This window comes from Sparus aurata, chromosome 1 (assembly GCF_900880675.1).
Source record: "Sparus aurata chromosome 1, fSpaAur1.1, whole genome shotgun sequence".
Lineage (NCBI taxonomy): Eukaryota > Metazoa > Chordata > Actinopteri > Spariformes > Sparidae > Sparus > Sparus aurata.
The window spans coordinates 33,989,885-34,006,923 of NC_044187.1; the positions used below are offsets into that span (position 1 = coordinate 33,989,885).

Below are 17,039 nucleotides of genomic sequence, written 5' to 3' on the forward strand. Positions count from 1 at the left end.
TGCGGCATCTATTTCTTATGAGACTGAACTTGAATCGAGGCAAATATATACCAAAGAAAAACTAATTATTGGCTGGTACCCGGGTCCTTTTCCTGAGGTCATGATGAATGCAGAGCCACTGACACTCTGAGTGGGAGCTCTAATAAGGAGATTGGGGAACAAATGCAGGCTCAGAACGCAGGCGCACCTGCAAAGTAAATGACAAGACGGGAAACAATCAAACAATGAAAAAAAAAACAAATCCACACAAATATACAGAAACAATATATTACATCCGGCTCTGCATATATAGATCCACTGACCCATTGCGCTACTGTTGAGTTGTCATAAAAAAAATAATTTGGTCGATGCAGACTGGGAAATGAGGAGGGAGACACTGAGTAGTATGTTGTTGCTGTCTTCACACTGCAGATTTGTATTTGTACATGTATGAATGAGTGTGTGTGTGTCGGTCAGTCACAGAAACCCTACTCCTGATGACCCCTGGGATTGAGAAAACATCCAGACATCCTGTGTGCTTCAAGTAACATGTACATTTTTATGTGTAACATCCCGTTGGACCCTTGGTGCTGTGTACAGAATTACCAGCTATTTCTGTGGCGAAGTGGATTGATTACATCCCATTCACGGCTCTGTTTGGTTGTCTTTTGAATGCGATTCCCCATTGCCCCATTGCCCCACTGCTCCACATTTCAGATTTAACCCTGAAACCCTGATCCTCTCTTGCTGTCTTCCTCTCCTACTGTCACCGGGGCGTATTTTCTCCGGTCTTGAGGGCTGGAACTTCATCTGTTGATTTATTTTGTTTTAAGTTGATATGTAGGCTAATCTTTGTGGAAACTTCAAAGTGCGTCATTGGTCCGACCAAAAGTCCAAACCTCAAGGATATTCTGTACACAATAAAATAAACAAAAAGAGAAAATTTGACTTTCTTTGACTGTCAGTGCTGTATTAAAAATTCACAGACAATACAAGTAGTATATAGAAAGGACACTGGGTTTATTAGAGTGGAAATGGGCTGTTGTTGACAGAGTGTTGTTTTGTACCTTTGGTTGTCAAAGAGGATTTAAGCAGCATTCCTGGTGTCCCACAACACTAATGACCGTGATATATGTGTGTGTGTGGGTTTGTTTGGCTCCCTGATCAATATTAATGACTCATTCACTCTACCTGGTGCTGTTATTTCTGGTAGGATGTGGCTGTGAGCAAGCATCCAGCGTCACAACACTAATTATTTCCCAACTATCAATGTGACTAACTGGTTTTTGGAAGTGTTTTCACATCAAACCGCATTGTGACCCCTTTACATGTTCACTCCACTTTTTTAGTGATGGGGATTTCAGTACATATCAGATACACGCCAGTGTAGGATGATCCTTTGAAATCAGGACTCTGGATGATTATTTTTAAGGTGGTTTTAATAAAATTTCAATTTGAATTTCACTAGATTCCCTCAAGTACATTGACACACACAGCCATGACATCAGACAGAGTCAGAGACAGCAGCAGTCCCCAGGCTCTGTCTCCGGGCTAATGGTTTATGGCACTCTTGCCTGCTCCAATCCCTCCTCAATCACCAACTGGTGTAACTCTCCCTGCAGGTGTCTGGAAATGAGGGCAGCAGTTGATTGAACCGGAGGAGAGTACTGTAATAGGCAGCTGGCTGCTTGGGACAAGAATAGCTACTCCAATGCATCTGTTGGACCATAGGTTATTGTGGCTTATCAGTACCTTCAATGTTTCCACCAGCACTTCAAGACAAATTAAATCATCTAATGTTTGACCTTCTGAAGTGTAAGAATTCACTAATGTATTACAGGTGTGTGTATTTTACATCTTAAGATGACCCAGTCATGCTCAAGGACACTTGAGCACACAGAAAAGGCTGTGATCATGTGGTTAGACAATGAATTAAAATGCTATATGGGGCTGCAACTAATGATTCATTTCACTATAAAGTAGTTGGCAGGTTATTTTCTTAATTTGCTTATTTAAATGAATTTAAATACATTTATAAATTTAAATAAATATTTGCTTGATTTGAATAAATAATAACATTCCCAATAATGATCTCTCAGAGCTCAAGGTATCATTTTAAAATATGCATGTTTTGTCTAGACTAATAGTACAAAAAACCGAAATATAAGCAATTTACAGTGACACAGGACAAAACAGCTGCACTTATATTGTTGACAACACAAATGTGAATGTTTGGTATTTATGCTTGAAAAATTAATTAAATGATTAGCAAAATACATGCTGATTAAATTTTCTGGAGATCAACTAATCAATTCAGTGACTAATTGTTGACTGCCTACTAACTAGAGACATCAGCACAAACTTGGTTTCTTCTTGAAGACTGTACTGCAGCCATCATTATTACCTGTTTGTCTTGGGGGGCTTTTTGCCTTTGCCATTCTGTTCTTTGTGCAGAGACACTTTTAAAAACTGACGTCAGGTGACTGTTTGAGCAGGTAGTTGTATAAGGATCATTGAATGCCTATAAAAGGAGGCCCAAGTCCTACACAATGAACAAAAAAAATATGTGAAGACCATACAAAAAAAAACCAACATGAAAACCAAAAGCTTTTAACCTCCTGCTCAATAGACACGTTTCCATCCAACTTAAGTTATGCACATTTAACGTCGGGGCACGTAAACATTTTGTAAAAACATAAAAAAAGAATTGTCAAATTAGGCGGAAAAGTTTCTAAATTTAGAATAAAGGTGAAAGGCAATGAAAATGGGCCTCATATACATTACGTTCATGGGTCACATGACTTGAACGTCCATTCAAGCTTCTACTTGAGACAAAAATAACAGCAGATGAAAAGTTTTCATTTGTTTGTTGTTTGACTGATGCTCTCTTAACTACGTCATATTACTGCCCTCTCTTCTTCTGCCATGGTTTAAGACACTTGACTAGAGAATAAAAAACACCAGCTGTTTCTTTCAATGTGCTCAACTCCTAATGTTCACATAACTGAAGTGGATTATCTGTCATTTTGTTACATTAGTGCTACATTTGGATGGAAACCTTCCTCTTGCTGTATTTTCAATGTAACATACCAAAACAAAAGCTAACATTTCACAGATCGATCCCATCACCTTCTACCCCCACTGAAAACTGAATAGATGAAACACAAACATCCAAAAACAACACAGATTCCCGAGAGCTGCTCGGAACTCAGTTTTTAATTAGACTGGTGCTGCGGAGGCCTCTCTATCCCTCCTCTGTCACACACATTTACACCACATACACACGGACAAACACACATTACACAGAAGTTTTGATTTGATACAGCCTATTAAAGCTTCCCGAATCTGATCCTGCATCAGTCAGATGTGTTTAATGTGAACATATTGAATGTTGAATGCTACCCTTGGTTTCTTCCTAGCACACCTGCAGGGGAATCGGGGCTAGGGCTGACCAAAACTCAGCTGGGATAAGGAAAGGAGTGAAAGGATAAGTGGTGTGGGCCATTGACCTGACTTGAAGTCTGTTTCAATCTCCAGTGGATAGTAATTTATATTGGCGTGAATGTTGCAAGCACCTTGTTTCCACAGGACCCCGATACAAAATATGTCCAAGGCATCCATGAGTTAAAGTGTATGTGGGGAAAAACAAAAAAAGGTTTGACTGGATGTGTAAACAAAGTCTGTGAATGAATGCTAAGTAATACGAGGTTTCAGGAAGTGAGGTTTGATATTGTCAGAAGGGAGGAAGCCTCATTGATTTCCCAGCTCATGTTCCATACTGACTAAGAGGTCTGGACACTTAAGAAGATGTGTAAGGGGGATGTGTTTCAAAATTAGTTCTCAAAAAGTCAAACAAACTATCATGTTTGAAGCAGTTTGTATTTTAAAAACTTTTCTGTACTCTCTCACTTTGTTTAAATGTACAGTACACACTTAGTGCGTTCTGTCCTTCTGCCAGTTACGTAACCCATGTCACTTAGTCATCTGTGGCAGAAATGTTCTGACTCCTGCTGCTCTCTTCCAGCATCAGACTCGAACACACAAACAGATTTATACGAAATTTTCACCAAGTAATAAGTAAGAGGAGATTCCTTTGTTCTGACATGCTGGACCTTTGGTGATTCTTTTATTATATGTCTATGTGGTGTTTTTGACTATTACTTCCTCAAAAGTGCAATCATCCACACTACTGAATCTGTAGTTTTAGGACTGAGAAATGGCTGTATGGGTAACATTTACTGGACAGGATTAATGTGCTGGCAGAAGGAAGGAAACGTGTCATCTCGCCCTCTGCTCCATCCGACCTGCTGTGAAGTGACTCAGACTGGACACCCAGGCCCCAGCAGGACTGCTGTCATTGGGGAAATGACTACTGCACTGCACCGGATCGCTCACTGCTATTTTACAAACAGCTAAATTTGAACAAGTGTACTTTATTGATCCCTGTTGGGAAATCGTGTTTTGGCTTGACCCCCTTTCCAGGCCAGACCTAATGGCTGGCTGCAGATTAGTATTGTTGGAATCATTAGGGTTTCGAGTTTCCCCTTTCATGCCTTGCTATCAGAAATCACCAACCCTTTTATTTTTTCAAATGACATTGAACAATTGTAGACATGATCTTTGTCTCCTCACTGTTTTTTAGATATACTTTCTTAATCACACTATTGACTAATGATATAAGGACATGACAATAGTGTAAGGACATGACAATAGTGTAAGTGCAATCAGGATATTTAAAGCAAAAGGAGATAATCAGCATCATCTTTCTTAATTTGGTCACAAGCAAAACTTTAAACAAACATTCTCGTTCTGGGTCGTGGTGACAAAAGGCTATAGCAAGGCCCATACATCCCTCTCCCTAGCTACGTCCTCCAGTTCTTCTTGGGGTATCCTGAGACATTCCAAGGCTGGAAGGAATATATAATCCTTCCAGTCTGTTCATCGTTTGCCCGGTGGTCTCAACCACGTTTGAAATACCCGGAACACCTCTGCAAGGATGCAGCAAGGAGGCATCCTAATCAGCTTCCCAAACCATGTCAGCCAACTCCGTTCAACATGAAAGAAACTCTTTCTGACTTTCTGATCTGTGCTGCTCATTTTGTCTTTAGGTGTGAACCCAGACACCTTGCAAGGACAGTTATTTTGAATGCCTATATCTTTGATCTCCTACTTTTGGTCTTTACATGATGCTCATGACCAAAATTGAGAGTTGAGTGTAGATCAACCAGTCAATCAGTCTGGTGCAGCATCGTTACTGCTGAGGCCGCACCAGGCTATTCGTAAATCACTTGCTCCATCTTACCCTCCTTTGTTAACAAAACCCCAAGATACTTGAAGTCTGTCATTTGGGGCAGCAAATCACTCCCAACCTGAGGGATGCAATTAGTCGTTTTCTGACAGTGCCATGGTCTAAGATGGGTTGGGAAGGGCTGACCGTCCTCCCCTCTGCTCCAAACCCTCCCACTGTGCACTGTAGGATAAGGTCTGAAAATGCCAGCAAAACCAAATCATCAGCAGAATTCACACATTCACATTCACATTCCCTTCAGGAATCTCCCATTGAAAAGCACCAACCATATCCATGAATCAGGCACAGCCCTGACTGCGCCCAACACCTTCTAAGAACATGCTTTACTTCTTGCTGAAAATGCGTACACAGCTCTTATTCTGGTGCTAAAAGGATGCTTAGTCTCCAGTGTCCCATACAACCCTCAATGGAATATTCAGGTGGACACAGTCGTACGACTTAGTACACAAAGCACATATAGATCTGATGGGAAAACTCTCCTGACTCAACACACTGTTCAGACGTGTAATCTGCACTGAGTTGAATTGTCACTGTAGTTCTGGTATGGCCCAAACAAATGCAAACCAAGACTGCCTCAAAGGCTGCATCTCGGTCCTCTTCTAGGGGAACTCTGGTGTTTTTTGTGAAATGAAACCACAAAACAGACGAGCTACAGCATTATGTGACATTGATGTATCGTGTATCACATAATCAAACTAAACAAATGGATCCCATTTGGCTGCCAATCATGGCAACCATTTTCCCCATCATGTTGCAGAGTAGGATGCATTTTTTTCTTTCTCTTTGATACTTAGACCTCCGTCGTCATTTATGACGGATGAAGTTCAGTTAAGAACTTGTATAATGCTCATTTCTGTCAGAGCCCCTAATGACCAACACAGAAGATATATCAATCCTTGAACCGCAGTGAAGCTCAGCACAATTTACTGTCAGCTACCAGAATAAATTGATTATAGTTGTTTTGTATGTTGTGCAATATGTTCATTTCCCCCCACAAACTATCTTTGGCCATCATCAGCTTTCAGAGAACACATTAACCATCTAGCCTTTACAAAAACGTTAATTGTTTTTCTTTGAAATAGTGGTCCAGTCAAGAGCAGAAACAAGATACAATGCTTTGAAACACTTCATCTCTTCTTTGTTCTCGTGTCTGTTTCCTCTTTCTTTCTTTATATTGTTCATCTTTCTGTCAGTTCCTTTGGTTTATTTCACATCTCAACAGGAGTTACACTGTTGATTGGTGACTGAGAGGACAGAGGTTGCCTTTTCTCATTTCCTCTCTCTGTCAACAAGTGGCTGCTGCTATCCCTGTCATCCAAGATAGTACGTCCTTTGAGGTTTTTTGTTTCTTTACTTCAACTTGAAATGATTGCAGGCGTAATGAAAGGCATGCACTCCATTAAGATGCATCCGTTAATGTAGGCATTGTATACCTGTCTCTCTATTAGTGTATTAGCTTTCCCCTTATGCCATGTTAGAATAAAGAGAGTAACTGCCTTTTCAGAGGCTGATTTTACCTTTAAAAACTAGGTGCTCTGTCATGGCAGTAACTTGAAATGTTGCTTGACCTCCTAACTTGCATCTAGTTGGTTGCCATCACCACAGACATAGCCTTTTCTGTTGTCTAAAACGTAGCCTGATGTTTGTGACAGCCAGAGTGGCTCCCATTGCACCTGACAGCTTTACAATCTGTTTTTTAATTACATCCTGAATGCTTACGATACTGTGAAAAGGTCGCCTGTTCTCAGGAAGTGACATGATGATGAATGGCGAGGGGGCCGGCAAAAAACACACCTTTACAAAGAGTTTGTTTTCTGTGGCCTTGATGGATATAATGGATATGTTTTATGGAGGTGCTGTGAGGTAAAGAGGCAACGGGCAGACAGCTGCAGTTTGTAACAACCTCTGGAGAGAGTTGGCCCCCACAGGAGGCTGGAGCTCCTCCTTCAGGTCAAGGTGGTTAATGTTAAGCGATCAGACTCTCTCACACATACAAATACACATTCACATACACATACACATACACATTCACATACACACATACACATTCACACACACACATACACACACACACACACACACACACACACACACACACACACAATTAAATGGACTCTCCTAGGTGTCTTCCTCATACATATGAATCTGTCTTAATCTCTGTATGCCACTTGAATTTGATATGCCCGACTGTCATGAATGTAAATGAACAGCTTTGCCAAAGCCTATGAATACAATTGGGATTCATCCAAAATTACAACTACAAGCAGGTAAGTGTAAACACTTGTCCCCACCTGCCTGTTCCTGCTCTCTTTCTCTCTTTCCTCGTTTCATTTTGCACTCTGCTTCCAGGATTACACCTCCCCTCCTTCTGTACCAGCTCCTATTTCACACGCTATACCACGATCACTGCAGGTCTCTCACTAACACCATTATGCCATTCAGATACCACTTGATATCATCAGGATGAGCGCTATGTCTCTCGGCATTCAGACGCTCTTATCTGATTATACCCAAATTGAATCAGCCTACCAGCTCTGCTCTCCGATACAGGAAGCCAAAATGTGGCGTCTTTGATCAAGGTGTGTTCAGCTTGGCCTCTGCAGGGTGTGTGATGTGACGAACAATGAGCAAGTGATAAGTGTATTCCTCAAGTCGGGACAACAAATGGCCATTGATAATTAGGATTACAGCATCTTGCCTCATTTAAATGATAACCTGACAGTTAAATTAAAAACACCAAGGATCCCAAATGTACTGTACTGTATAACACCAAGAATCACAGCCTGCATGATGGATAGAGATAAAAAAAAATAAAAAAAAAACCAAACAGCTAGTGCTATATATATTCTGCAGATCGGACACAAAGAGTCTTACATTTGCTTTTGGTATTTGTACTGTACATTTTCAAATTAAAGCCTGTATTAAAATAATGGATAAGGGTCGAGTAACAAAGACCAGACAAAGACTGGTAGTTAATAAAGGCAAGGTAAAACCATTGAAGTGCATGTACCAGTACTACAGTGACTCACATGCTTATTTTATCTGTATAAAGACAGTCGCGGCCCAATCTACTGGCCAAAGAGGTGATATGTGGCGCAGTGCACGGCATGCGTATGAATACAGAAGTTCCACAGTTGAGGAAAATATAGTTTCTGCAGAAAGGGCTTTCTGACATCGATGTGAAGTTTTTTTTTTATAGATGGCTCTGCTTTTAGGTGGCTAAAAAATGGTTGTTCAGTGTGTGAAAATGATTCTGAGAGCTGCTGAAAGGATGCAAAAAAGGATAATTATGATAGAGATCTTCAAAGGTCTTGATTCCCAAATTAGACCAAACCAAAAAGGCATTATCTACAAGGGATTGGGAAGAAACATGGTTAGCAACTAGTGGAGCATAGACAGATGAGGACTGGAGGGCGAAAGTGATGCTTAAACCGAACGCCAATCTTGTGTTAGATCCGAGCCAACACATTCTTAGGACACATTTCAGTTAAAAGCGTTCTTCTTTCTGTGATCTGAATAAGAAGGGATATTTTTGTCATTTTAAATTGATGACCATCTCAAATTGTTTTCCTGCATTTTTTTCCCTTTGATTGAATTCTAATAATTTTAATGGGTAGGCAGTTTGTTCAAGCAAAACGCTGTTGAGATTCGAGGCAGCGTCCTTGTCTTGTTTTTTTTGCGGCAGTTTGACTATTTGGAAGGTTTGCGAGAAGTTAAGGTCAAAAACTGGCTTCTTCTGTGATTCAAAGCCATTTGACAGGAGGCAGCCTGTTTGGTGAAAGGCTCGTTAGTTATGTAACAGAAAGGCCTTGGCAAGTGTGATAATGATTCAGAATGGTCTAACCAGGCACTTCTCTGTTGCATAACTAGTTGACACCTCTGTGTCCCTTCCATCCACACACACACACACACACACACCCACACACACACACACACACGCTTTATTAAATGAACTGAAGGAGCACGAACAATGCAAATGTTGTCCATCTCCTGTTACTCCTTTTAAAGTTTCTTGAGTAGACAAACACATGGGTACAGGCACGAGCATCACGTTGACTTCACGCTTATGAAATCACTGAGACGGATGAACCGTGATCTAAAGGAAGAAACAGGTGGCAGAGAAAACAAGTTGACAGCAGTAAAGCAACAGAAGCACCACCTCAGATTCAGCGCTCCATGTTTTTTAGTTTGTTTATGTGAGGAATATCTGCTTTTAGTGGTTCGCTGTGAATCAGCACTCAAGAAGCACCTCTGTGCTTGATTCGTACAACAGCATCATACCACAGGTTTGCAAAACCAGGATGGTATTGGGTCTTATTTTGTACCCTTCCAACTATCAACAGCTTGCATAAAGTTAACACTTGAATGTGTAAAACCTTTTAAAGGCTTCCTTGTTTAGCTACAAATTACACGTTTGAAGCATGTGTGTTTCCATAAATCCCATAAATGCTATCAGCTAAAATAATTTTGTTTTGAAATGTTTAAAAAATCTGTTGGAAGGTTTGCCATCTTTCATAGCAAAACGTCTTTGTTTGAGTCCATGTTATTCTGGATCATAGCTATCATAATGTCTCTATCAGATGTGCCAGCTCCTTAGTCACTTCTACACTGATTCAGACTCTTATTTTTGGGCTGATCAAAGCAAACTGGGCAAAAGCTACATTCCCACGCGAAATGTCTAATTTTCCCATGCAATTTTTTCTCTTTAGTGTATTAAATCATTGTTCATGGTTTGTCCATCCACAAAAACAAACGAACTTGCTGCCTACACAATTTGTTAAATGGTTCCTAAATTGTTTTGGATTTTATAGTGGTAAAAAGTAATGAACACACATAAACGAGTGATCAATTCAAGGAAAATTTTTTTTCATTTAGCTAGTTGCATAAAAAAACAAAAAACAAAACAAAAAACAAGCTTGCATTTAATGAAATTGATCAACTGGTTACAATGTATGAGCTCAAATTAAATGTAAATAAATAGAAAAGTTCTCTCGGTTTTGTCCATTGAGTATTTGAACAGAATGGCCTTGTGTTGAAGAAAGGTTGATAAAGGTTTTCGTATAATTTTCTTTGAATGCAGGACAATAAGAAATGAATATTTTTGGTAGATAATTTTTACATCAAAGTTACATTGTATTTGTATTACAAGGTTCTTAGCCAAGACAACAGTTAAACCAGAATATGTAAAAGTAACCTCCTCCGGTAATAATCTGTTGTGTTTTTACGCAACATTAATAGGGAATTTGGGTTCAATTTGGCTATCAATAACAATTAATGATTATCAGGGATAATTATTACTTATGATGAATAATAAGATCTAACCAACAAAAAAAGCGCCTCAGCAGCATCACCCTTGAAGAAGGGAAATGTTAGCCGATTCAATAATTTAGTCCCATAAAAGGTACTAAGTTGTCAGTTTGTAACTCTGATTAAGAGAGAAACCACAACCAAAATGACCATAACAGCTAGTAATGGTTGAAGTATTTCGGAGTCATTGACAGAGTAGAGGTTGGCAACATTCTCTCATACGTTATTAAATAGACAGTGTGTAGGTTCAAAATCCTTTATTTAACACAAAATGGAATTACACAATCTAACTAACATGTACTATATACATATGTGAGTGTGTGTCCAGAAGAACCAAACAAATGGTGGATCACCGCATGTTTCTTTGATAGGAGAGAACATAGAACTAATGGTGGTGCTCGCAGTGTGTGCTCACTGGTATCACATGTAGGTGTGATATGATCAAGGCTGAAGAATGAGAGTGTGTGTGAGGCTAAGAGAGATGGTTAGTAGCATGCTCAGACCCTGAATCCGTGTGAAACGTAACTTAACAAATATCAGCTTAGCCATATGGCAGAACCAACTACCGATAACCTGACTACAGAGAGATAACATTAACACTTAAACAGTGGCTTACATCAACCAATGTTTAACAGTCCTGTGCTTAGCCGTGCTATGCTACCATGCTATCGAGGCCCAGTTCAGCATTAACAGTCTCTTTGGGAAAAGGTGCTGCTGGTTCCTTAGCTGATGAGCCAAGCAGGAAGAACGTTTTTATTCCAGTGTTGGACAGCGCTATCCTTAAAACATTTGGAGGTAACTGGTTGCTCCTGTTGTTCCTTACTAAGTTAGCAGTTCTGGTCACAGCTGCTGGTGCTTACTGAAACGGATGTACTAGCAGGACCTTGTGTCGCTGTTGAGGGGAGTTTCTGTGGGCCTGCTGGAACTGCACGGCAGCTCTCTGCAGCTGTTGAGTCCAACAGGGTCCAAGAGGAGAGCTAGGGGCAAGGCCCTCAAGTGGGAGAAGAGAGCTCAGAGGGAGGGTATCCCAATGAGAGAAAAGAGCTGTTTTGTCTAACAGCTGGATTGTTTTTTTGTGGGGTGGGGAATTAATCAGTTGTTATTTACCCCATGTACCCCCTTTCAACCTAAACTGGCAGAAATGTGGCCCAATTCTAAAATCAGTTGAGCAATTAGGGCCTAAAATTAGGCTTAATCGGTATCATTTCTGCCTCATTTCCCAAATTCCCAAAAGCTGGGTTGAGATGTGGTTACCATAGCATATGATTCATACTCCTGTAACTGTTCAGTGACATTTCATGCCTTATGAATTGGGGCAGCACCATCCTGGAAGAGAAAAAGGAAGAAGGATAAAGTGTCTTAAATCTTGTTTGTTCCTATCCGAATCAAATTTCAAGGTCAACTGGGCCTGCTCTGTATTTTGGCACATAGCATGGAGCAAGACGGGATGTTAAGTGCATGTATAGATGCATCTACATCAGTCACTTCACTCACCTCCCCATCAAGTTTTCCTTGGTCACTTTGTCTTAATTAGGGCTGGGCGATATATCGATATAAAACTTATATCGATCTATTTTTTAAATGTGATATGGAATTAGACCATGTCGCATACATCGATATAGTTCAAATTTGCGCTGTGATCCTTGCTCCGGGCAAGCCGCTGACCCGGAGCTCTCTGCACGGCTCCCCGCGCCCCTCCTCTTTCATGCACAGAGAGGGGAGGGGCTGGAACAGACAGTCCGGCACTCTTCAACAAACACTTTGGTGGCCGCCGTTGCCCCGCACTTTTGCCTTGATGCCCTGTGAAAAAATATCATCGCACGGCCACAGTGGCCTCTGTGCCCCTGGCCCGGTCAGCGTAGCGAGCTTGCCTTTAATTACAGCCACCTGAGTGCACAGTAGTCACTCACAGTAACTTCAGTGAGTTTGTGGTTGGTGGTGTGGCAGGTGGAGTCTCATCATCACGATGATCTCACGTGAAAGCCTCTCAAACAGCAGCAACGTCTCAAAACTGAAGAACGAAACTTAAAGCACAGCGAGCGAGCGAGAAAACTACAAAAAAAAAAATTCAATAACTTCACTATTATTCAGAGTGTAGTGCCACCAAAATCACTCCACACATCAGTGGTCTCCTGCTGGTTATTCTACAATTTTTTTGTTTGGAAAAAGTGTGCTTTGCCATAATTTGGGGGAATGTCTATTGGGAGAAATATTCAATAACACTAATATTTAGTGTGGTGTCACAAAAATCACCTCACCCTAACCCTACTTAACAAAAAGTGTTTTGTAATGTAACATTAACTTGATATTGGTATTTCAAAAATGTTTTAATACATAATCCATGTCTTATTATAAATTAGGATGTTATGGTATCAGTCTGAAAGGTAAATCAACACATTTTACTCAGTAGCCTTTGTGCCCTGTCATGTGGCCTTGGTGCCCCTGACAAAAAAAAAAAGTGAAGGCCAAATGGACTTGCCCCTAAAATGACGAAATTCCCACCCACATGTCATATTTGGCTTTGATTTTGACTGAACATTTGCTCTCACTTTGCATAAAAATATCGGGATATATATCGTATATCGATATTCAGCCTAAGTATATCGGGATATGACTATTAGTCCATATCGCCCAGCCCTAGTCTTAATGTAGCTCTCTCAGCCCACTTTGAGTGCTTTGTGATGAGGCCTTGTTTTACCGTCTTTGCTGATTATGGTTTAGAAGACTGAGTACACAGTAATGATTCAAACAGGCATTGCAAAATGGTCGGATTTAATATGAAATTGGAACTACAGTGTTTGAAGTAACTGGATGAGAGTTATTTGATTTTCGTGAGAGAAAAGCTGTTCTGTGTCCTCGTCTGTTATGCAGTTTTCTCAGGATCTAAATGTCACAACAGTTCTACTCTATGAGGCTTTTCTGTTTGCAGAGGTTGCTTCCTCCTTTATTGTTTGATGTTTCGTTGAATGTTCAGATCTCACAAACAAGAAAAACATTTTCTACGCCTCTATCTGCCCGGTCAGCTTGACATGTCAGGCTGTTTTTTTCCTTAAGCACCACTTTACCAACATTCAATGTCATACTGCACCTTTCAATTTGAAAAAGTGTATAAGGAGGTGCTGAAAAACACACCCAGCCTGTTTTGTTTATACTGTAGAGACCTAGATAAAGTTTAAATCATCACCATGTCATAAGGAGCAGTGCATTTTGCTGTCTCTAGTTAACATAAACAGCAGTGAGACTTGTTTATGTAATTCACTGTTGGATCACTTTGATTTTGTGTCCTCAGTTTCTCTCTCACATGAAGCTTCATGACTCACACAACATGAAATATGTTATGAAAACCAGCAGGATGGTGCCCCTCACAGACCTCTATGTATCTATGCATACATGTACTGTACTGTATGACTTGTAATGTATTCTTGAAGGCAGCTCTGTTTCCCCATAGTGTTGTTGTCTTTATGTTACATCCGGTAAACCCCTGTGTTGTTCTCATAGCTTCTCTTAGTATTTGAATGCATGAGGTAAGTGGGTGAGTGTGTAAATGTGTTGGGTGATTATATATGCGTTTGTTTTTATTAAACCCTGTCGTGCAATCTATATTCAATACTGCAATCAAATATTAATATGGCAATGAATCAGGGTGTCATCGTTTTGATTCCGAAATGATAATTGATCGGAATTAGCCCTCCGATTTCTTGAAAAAGAAAGGTAAAAGTAGGATCTACGATTCTCCCAGTGTGTTTTCTTTCTCTCCATCCTCACCTACTTACCGTGTCAAGGAGCAGCCTGCAGCCGCCATTCCAAACACTTAATGTGTGTGCACAAACAAGGGACTTGTACCAGATGTAACTCTGACAGCATCGCAGATGTTGGGTTCATTTCCTTTTCAGAGATGATTTGATTTGTTTGGGAAGAGGGTTTACTCGGGACAAATTTGAGGAACCAAAATCTGTATTTCAGTTTTTTGTTGTTTATTATTGAATGCTCAATGGGTATGTTTTTTTTTTTTCTCGGTTAAACTCTGGAATCTTTACTTTTGGTGAATATTATTAGGACTATTTGACTCCAGTCCTAACCAGCAAGCTTCCACAAGGATTAAGCTGTTGTTGCCCCTGTCTTTTTGAAGAAGAATTTGATAAAGGAAATGTAAGCTGTGGGCATAAAACCCAAGATCTGTTTATCTTTACAAATCCAGATGTGACAATCCAAAAGTGGCTTAGCCCTCAGTGCTGAAAATAGCTTTGAAATCAAAAGTCAAATCGAATCGTGGATTTGGAGAGTCACAACACCACTATTATGGATAACAGTATGTCGCATAATGTCCAGTTTGGGAGATATAACCCAGTTCCTTCCTCAGTCTGAATATCAGTAAAATGGCAGAAACATTCATTTTAGCTATAAAATAACCATGCTGACACCTTCCCCTCTGCTCTCCTGTTTTTCAGGCGCGATACAAGCAAAGTCTGGACCCCACAGTGGACGAGGTGAAGAAGCTGTGCACGTCGCTGAGACGTAACGCCAAAGAGGAGCGAGTCCTCTTCCACTACAACGGTCACGGGGTGCCTCGGCCCACCGTCAACGGAGAGATCTGGGTCTTTAATAAGGTACCACACACAAACAAGAAATCTGTTCTCACATTCACAAACACTAGCCATAGAATTCTTTACCTTTGCTGCAACAATTTTCAAGGGAAGACTTTATTATGGTTTGCAAGATGTCACAGCTTCTGTTTACATATGCATCAAAATGCAATTATAATGTGATCAAGGACATAATCAGAGGGAAGCAAAGCCCATGTAAACATCATTCTCTCATTAGATTGGCGCAGTAAAGCTCCTTGACACAACGAGCCTGAACACTGCAGCAGAAAATCTCCTTGCATTGAAAAAGACTTTTTGACATACTGTCAGCAATGTGTATTGAGCTGAGGTCACATGGAGGTTTAGTGTGTACAGGGCTCGTCAAAGACGTCACGTAACAGAAATAATCATCCTCTTCATTTGAATAGGAGTTGGTGATGTATGTAATAGCTTCAATTAATCAAACCTTATATGGACAGCTGTCAAACTATGGAGCCATATAATAAGTTGAATAATGATACACACAGTATATTACATGTAAAACAATGCATTATTTGCCTTACCTTATTTTTAAAGAAGGGGTGATTATATCCTTTCCACAATTTCAGTGTTCTTTTCATCAGCTTTAATAACACTTTTCTCTTGGATGGGTTTTGTGGCTTTCTTAATGCAGTTATTCTCACTGGATACGACTTTCATTACATACTCTTTACAACCAGTCATCCAGACAGTGCTGAAAGACTTGCTTTTAAATGTCCAATCAAATGTGCATCACGTATACCGTACTTTTCCTGCATCACTTGGAGTGTTGTTTGTGCATCTTCAGAAATTAATTCAAGATTCAAAGTGTTTGTTACATGCACAGTAAGGTGCACACGTTTCCCTGTACAATAAAATTCTTCCTATGCTGTCCACAGAATGCCAACAATGTGAAAAGAAATATACACAACAAGAATATACATAAGAACAGTAAAAATCTGAGCCGTGGAATTGTGCAAAATGTAAACAGTCGGGGCAGTTATATGAGGTAGAATGTGATTGGTTAGGAGTCTGATGGGAGTGGGAAAGGAAGAGTTCTTTAGTCTGGTAGTCTTGGATGTATCACTTCTGTACCGTCGGCCTGAGGGTAGAAGTGTGAACAGTCCGTGCTGGGGGTGGGTGGGGTCCTTGAGGATGGAGGCGGCTTTCCTGTGAATTCTGCGGTGGTACATGCTCTGCAGAGAGGGTAGTGGATTCCTGGTGATCTTCTCAGCAGTCTTTACCACTCTGTAGGTGTTTGCGGTCCATAGCAGTAGTGCTGTCATACCACATGGTGATACAGCCGGTCAAGATGCTGATAATCCCAATGTGTTCACAACAGGTCTTTATGGACACGAACAGTACTCTTAAATAATTAGACCCAGGGCCCATTTAATGCCTGGTTTGTGTACCCAAGCCTTTGGTGCCCAATTCCTGTTTATTGTCCACAACACAGCAATGAATGGTTACGTTTTCTAGCTCAACAGCTCAACTTTGGAACCTGAACTAAAATTGGACTGGGGTTCTTGCAGGTGACACAGTTGAAAAATGATTCATGGAAGGAAGTATTTCAGAAGGGCCTGTACATTCTTGAAAAGTAGTTGGAGTGTACAAAAGTGACTCACCCCTGGTTTCCATCGGGCTAGTGTCTGTGATGTTATGTTTTTGTTGCTATTTTAAGCTGTCTTCCATGTGACTAAATATCCCGACAGAAAGTGCTAAAGAAGCAAAGTTTGCTGCCAGCTGATACAGTAGACGTCCTGGGAGTTTGCTTATTTCGTCACGCTCTCCTTGATTTTTGTGCTTCTACCACTGGTGAATAGGCTACGTACTTAAATCATTCT

At 40.5% G+C, this 17,039-nt stretch overlaps 1 protein-coding gene across 4 annotated transcripts in view; it reads left to right on the top strand.

Moving 5' to 3' along the window:
• The window catches only part of rptor (regulatory associated protein of MTOR, complex 1), a 198,588-nt gene that overhangs the window by 52,760 nt on the left and 128,789 nt on the right, over window positions 1-17,039 (top strand). For all 4 annotated transcript variants that reach the window (XM_030416136.1, XM_030416152.1, XM_030416143.1 and 1 more), the window contains exon 5: window positions 15,043-15,201. In XM_030416136.1, coding sequence (XP_030271996.1) covers window positions 15,043-15,201 — 159 coding nt within the window. The remainder of the gene's footprint in view (window positions 1-15,042; window positions 15,202-17,039) is intronic.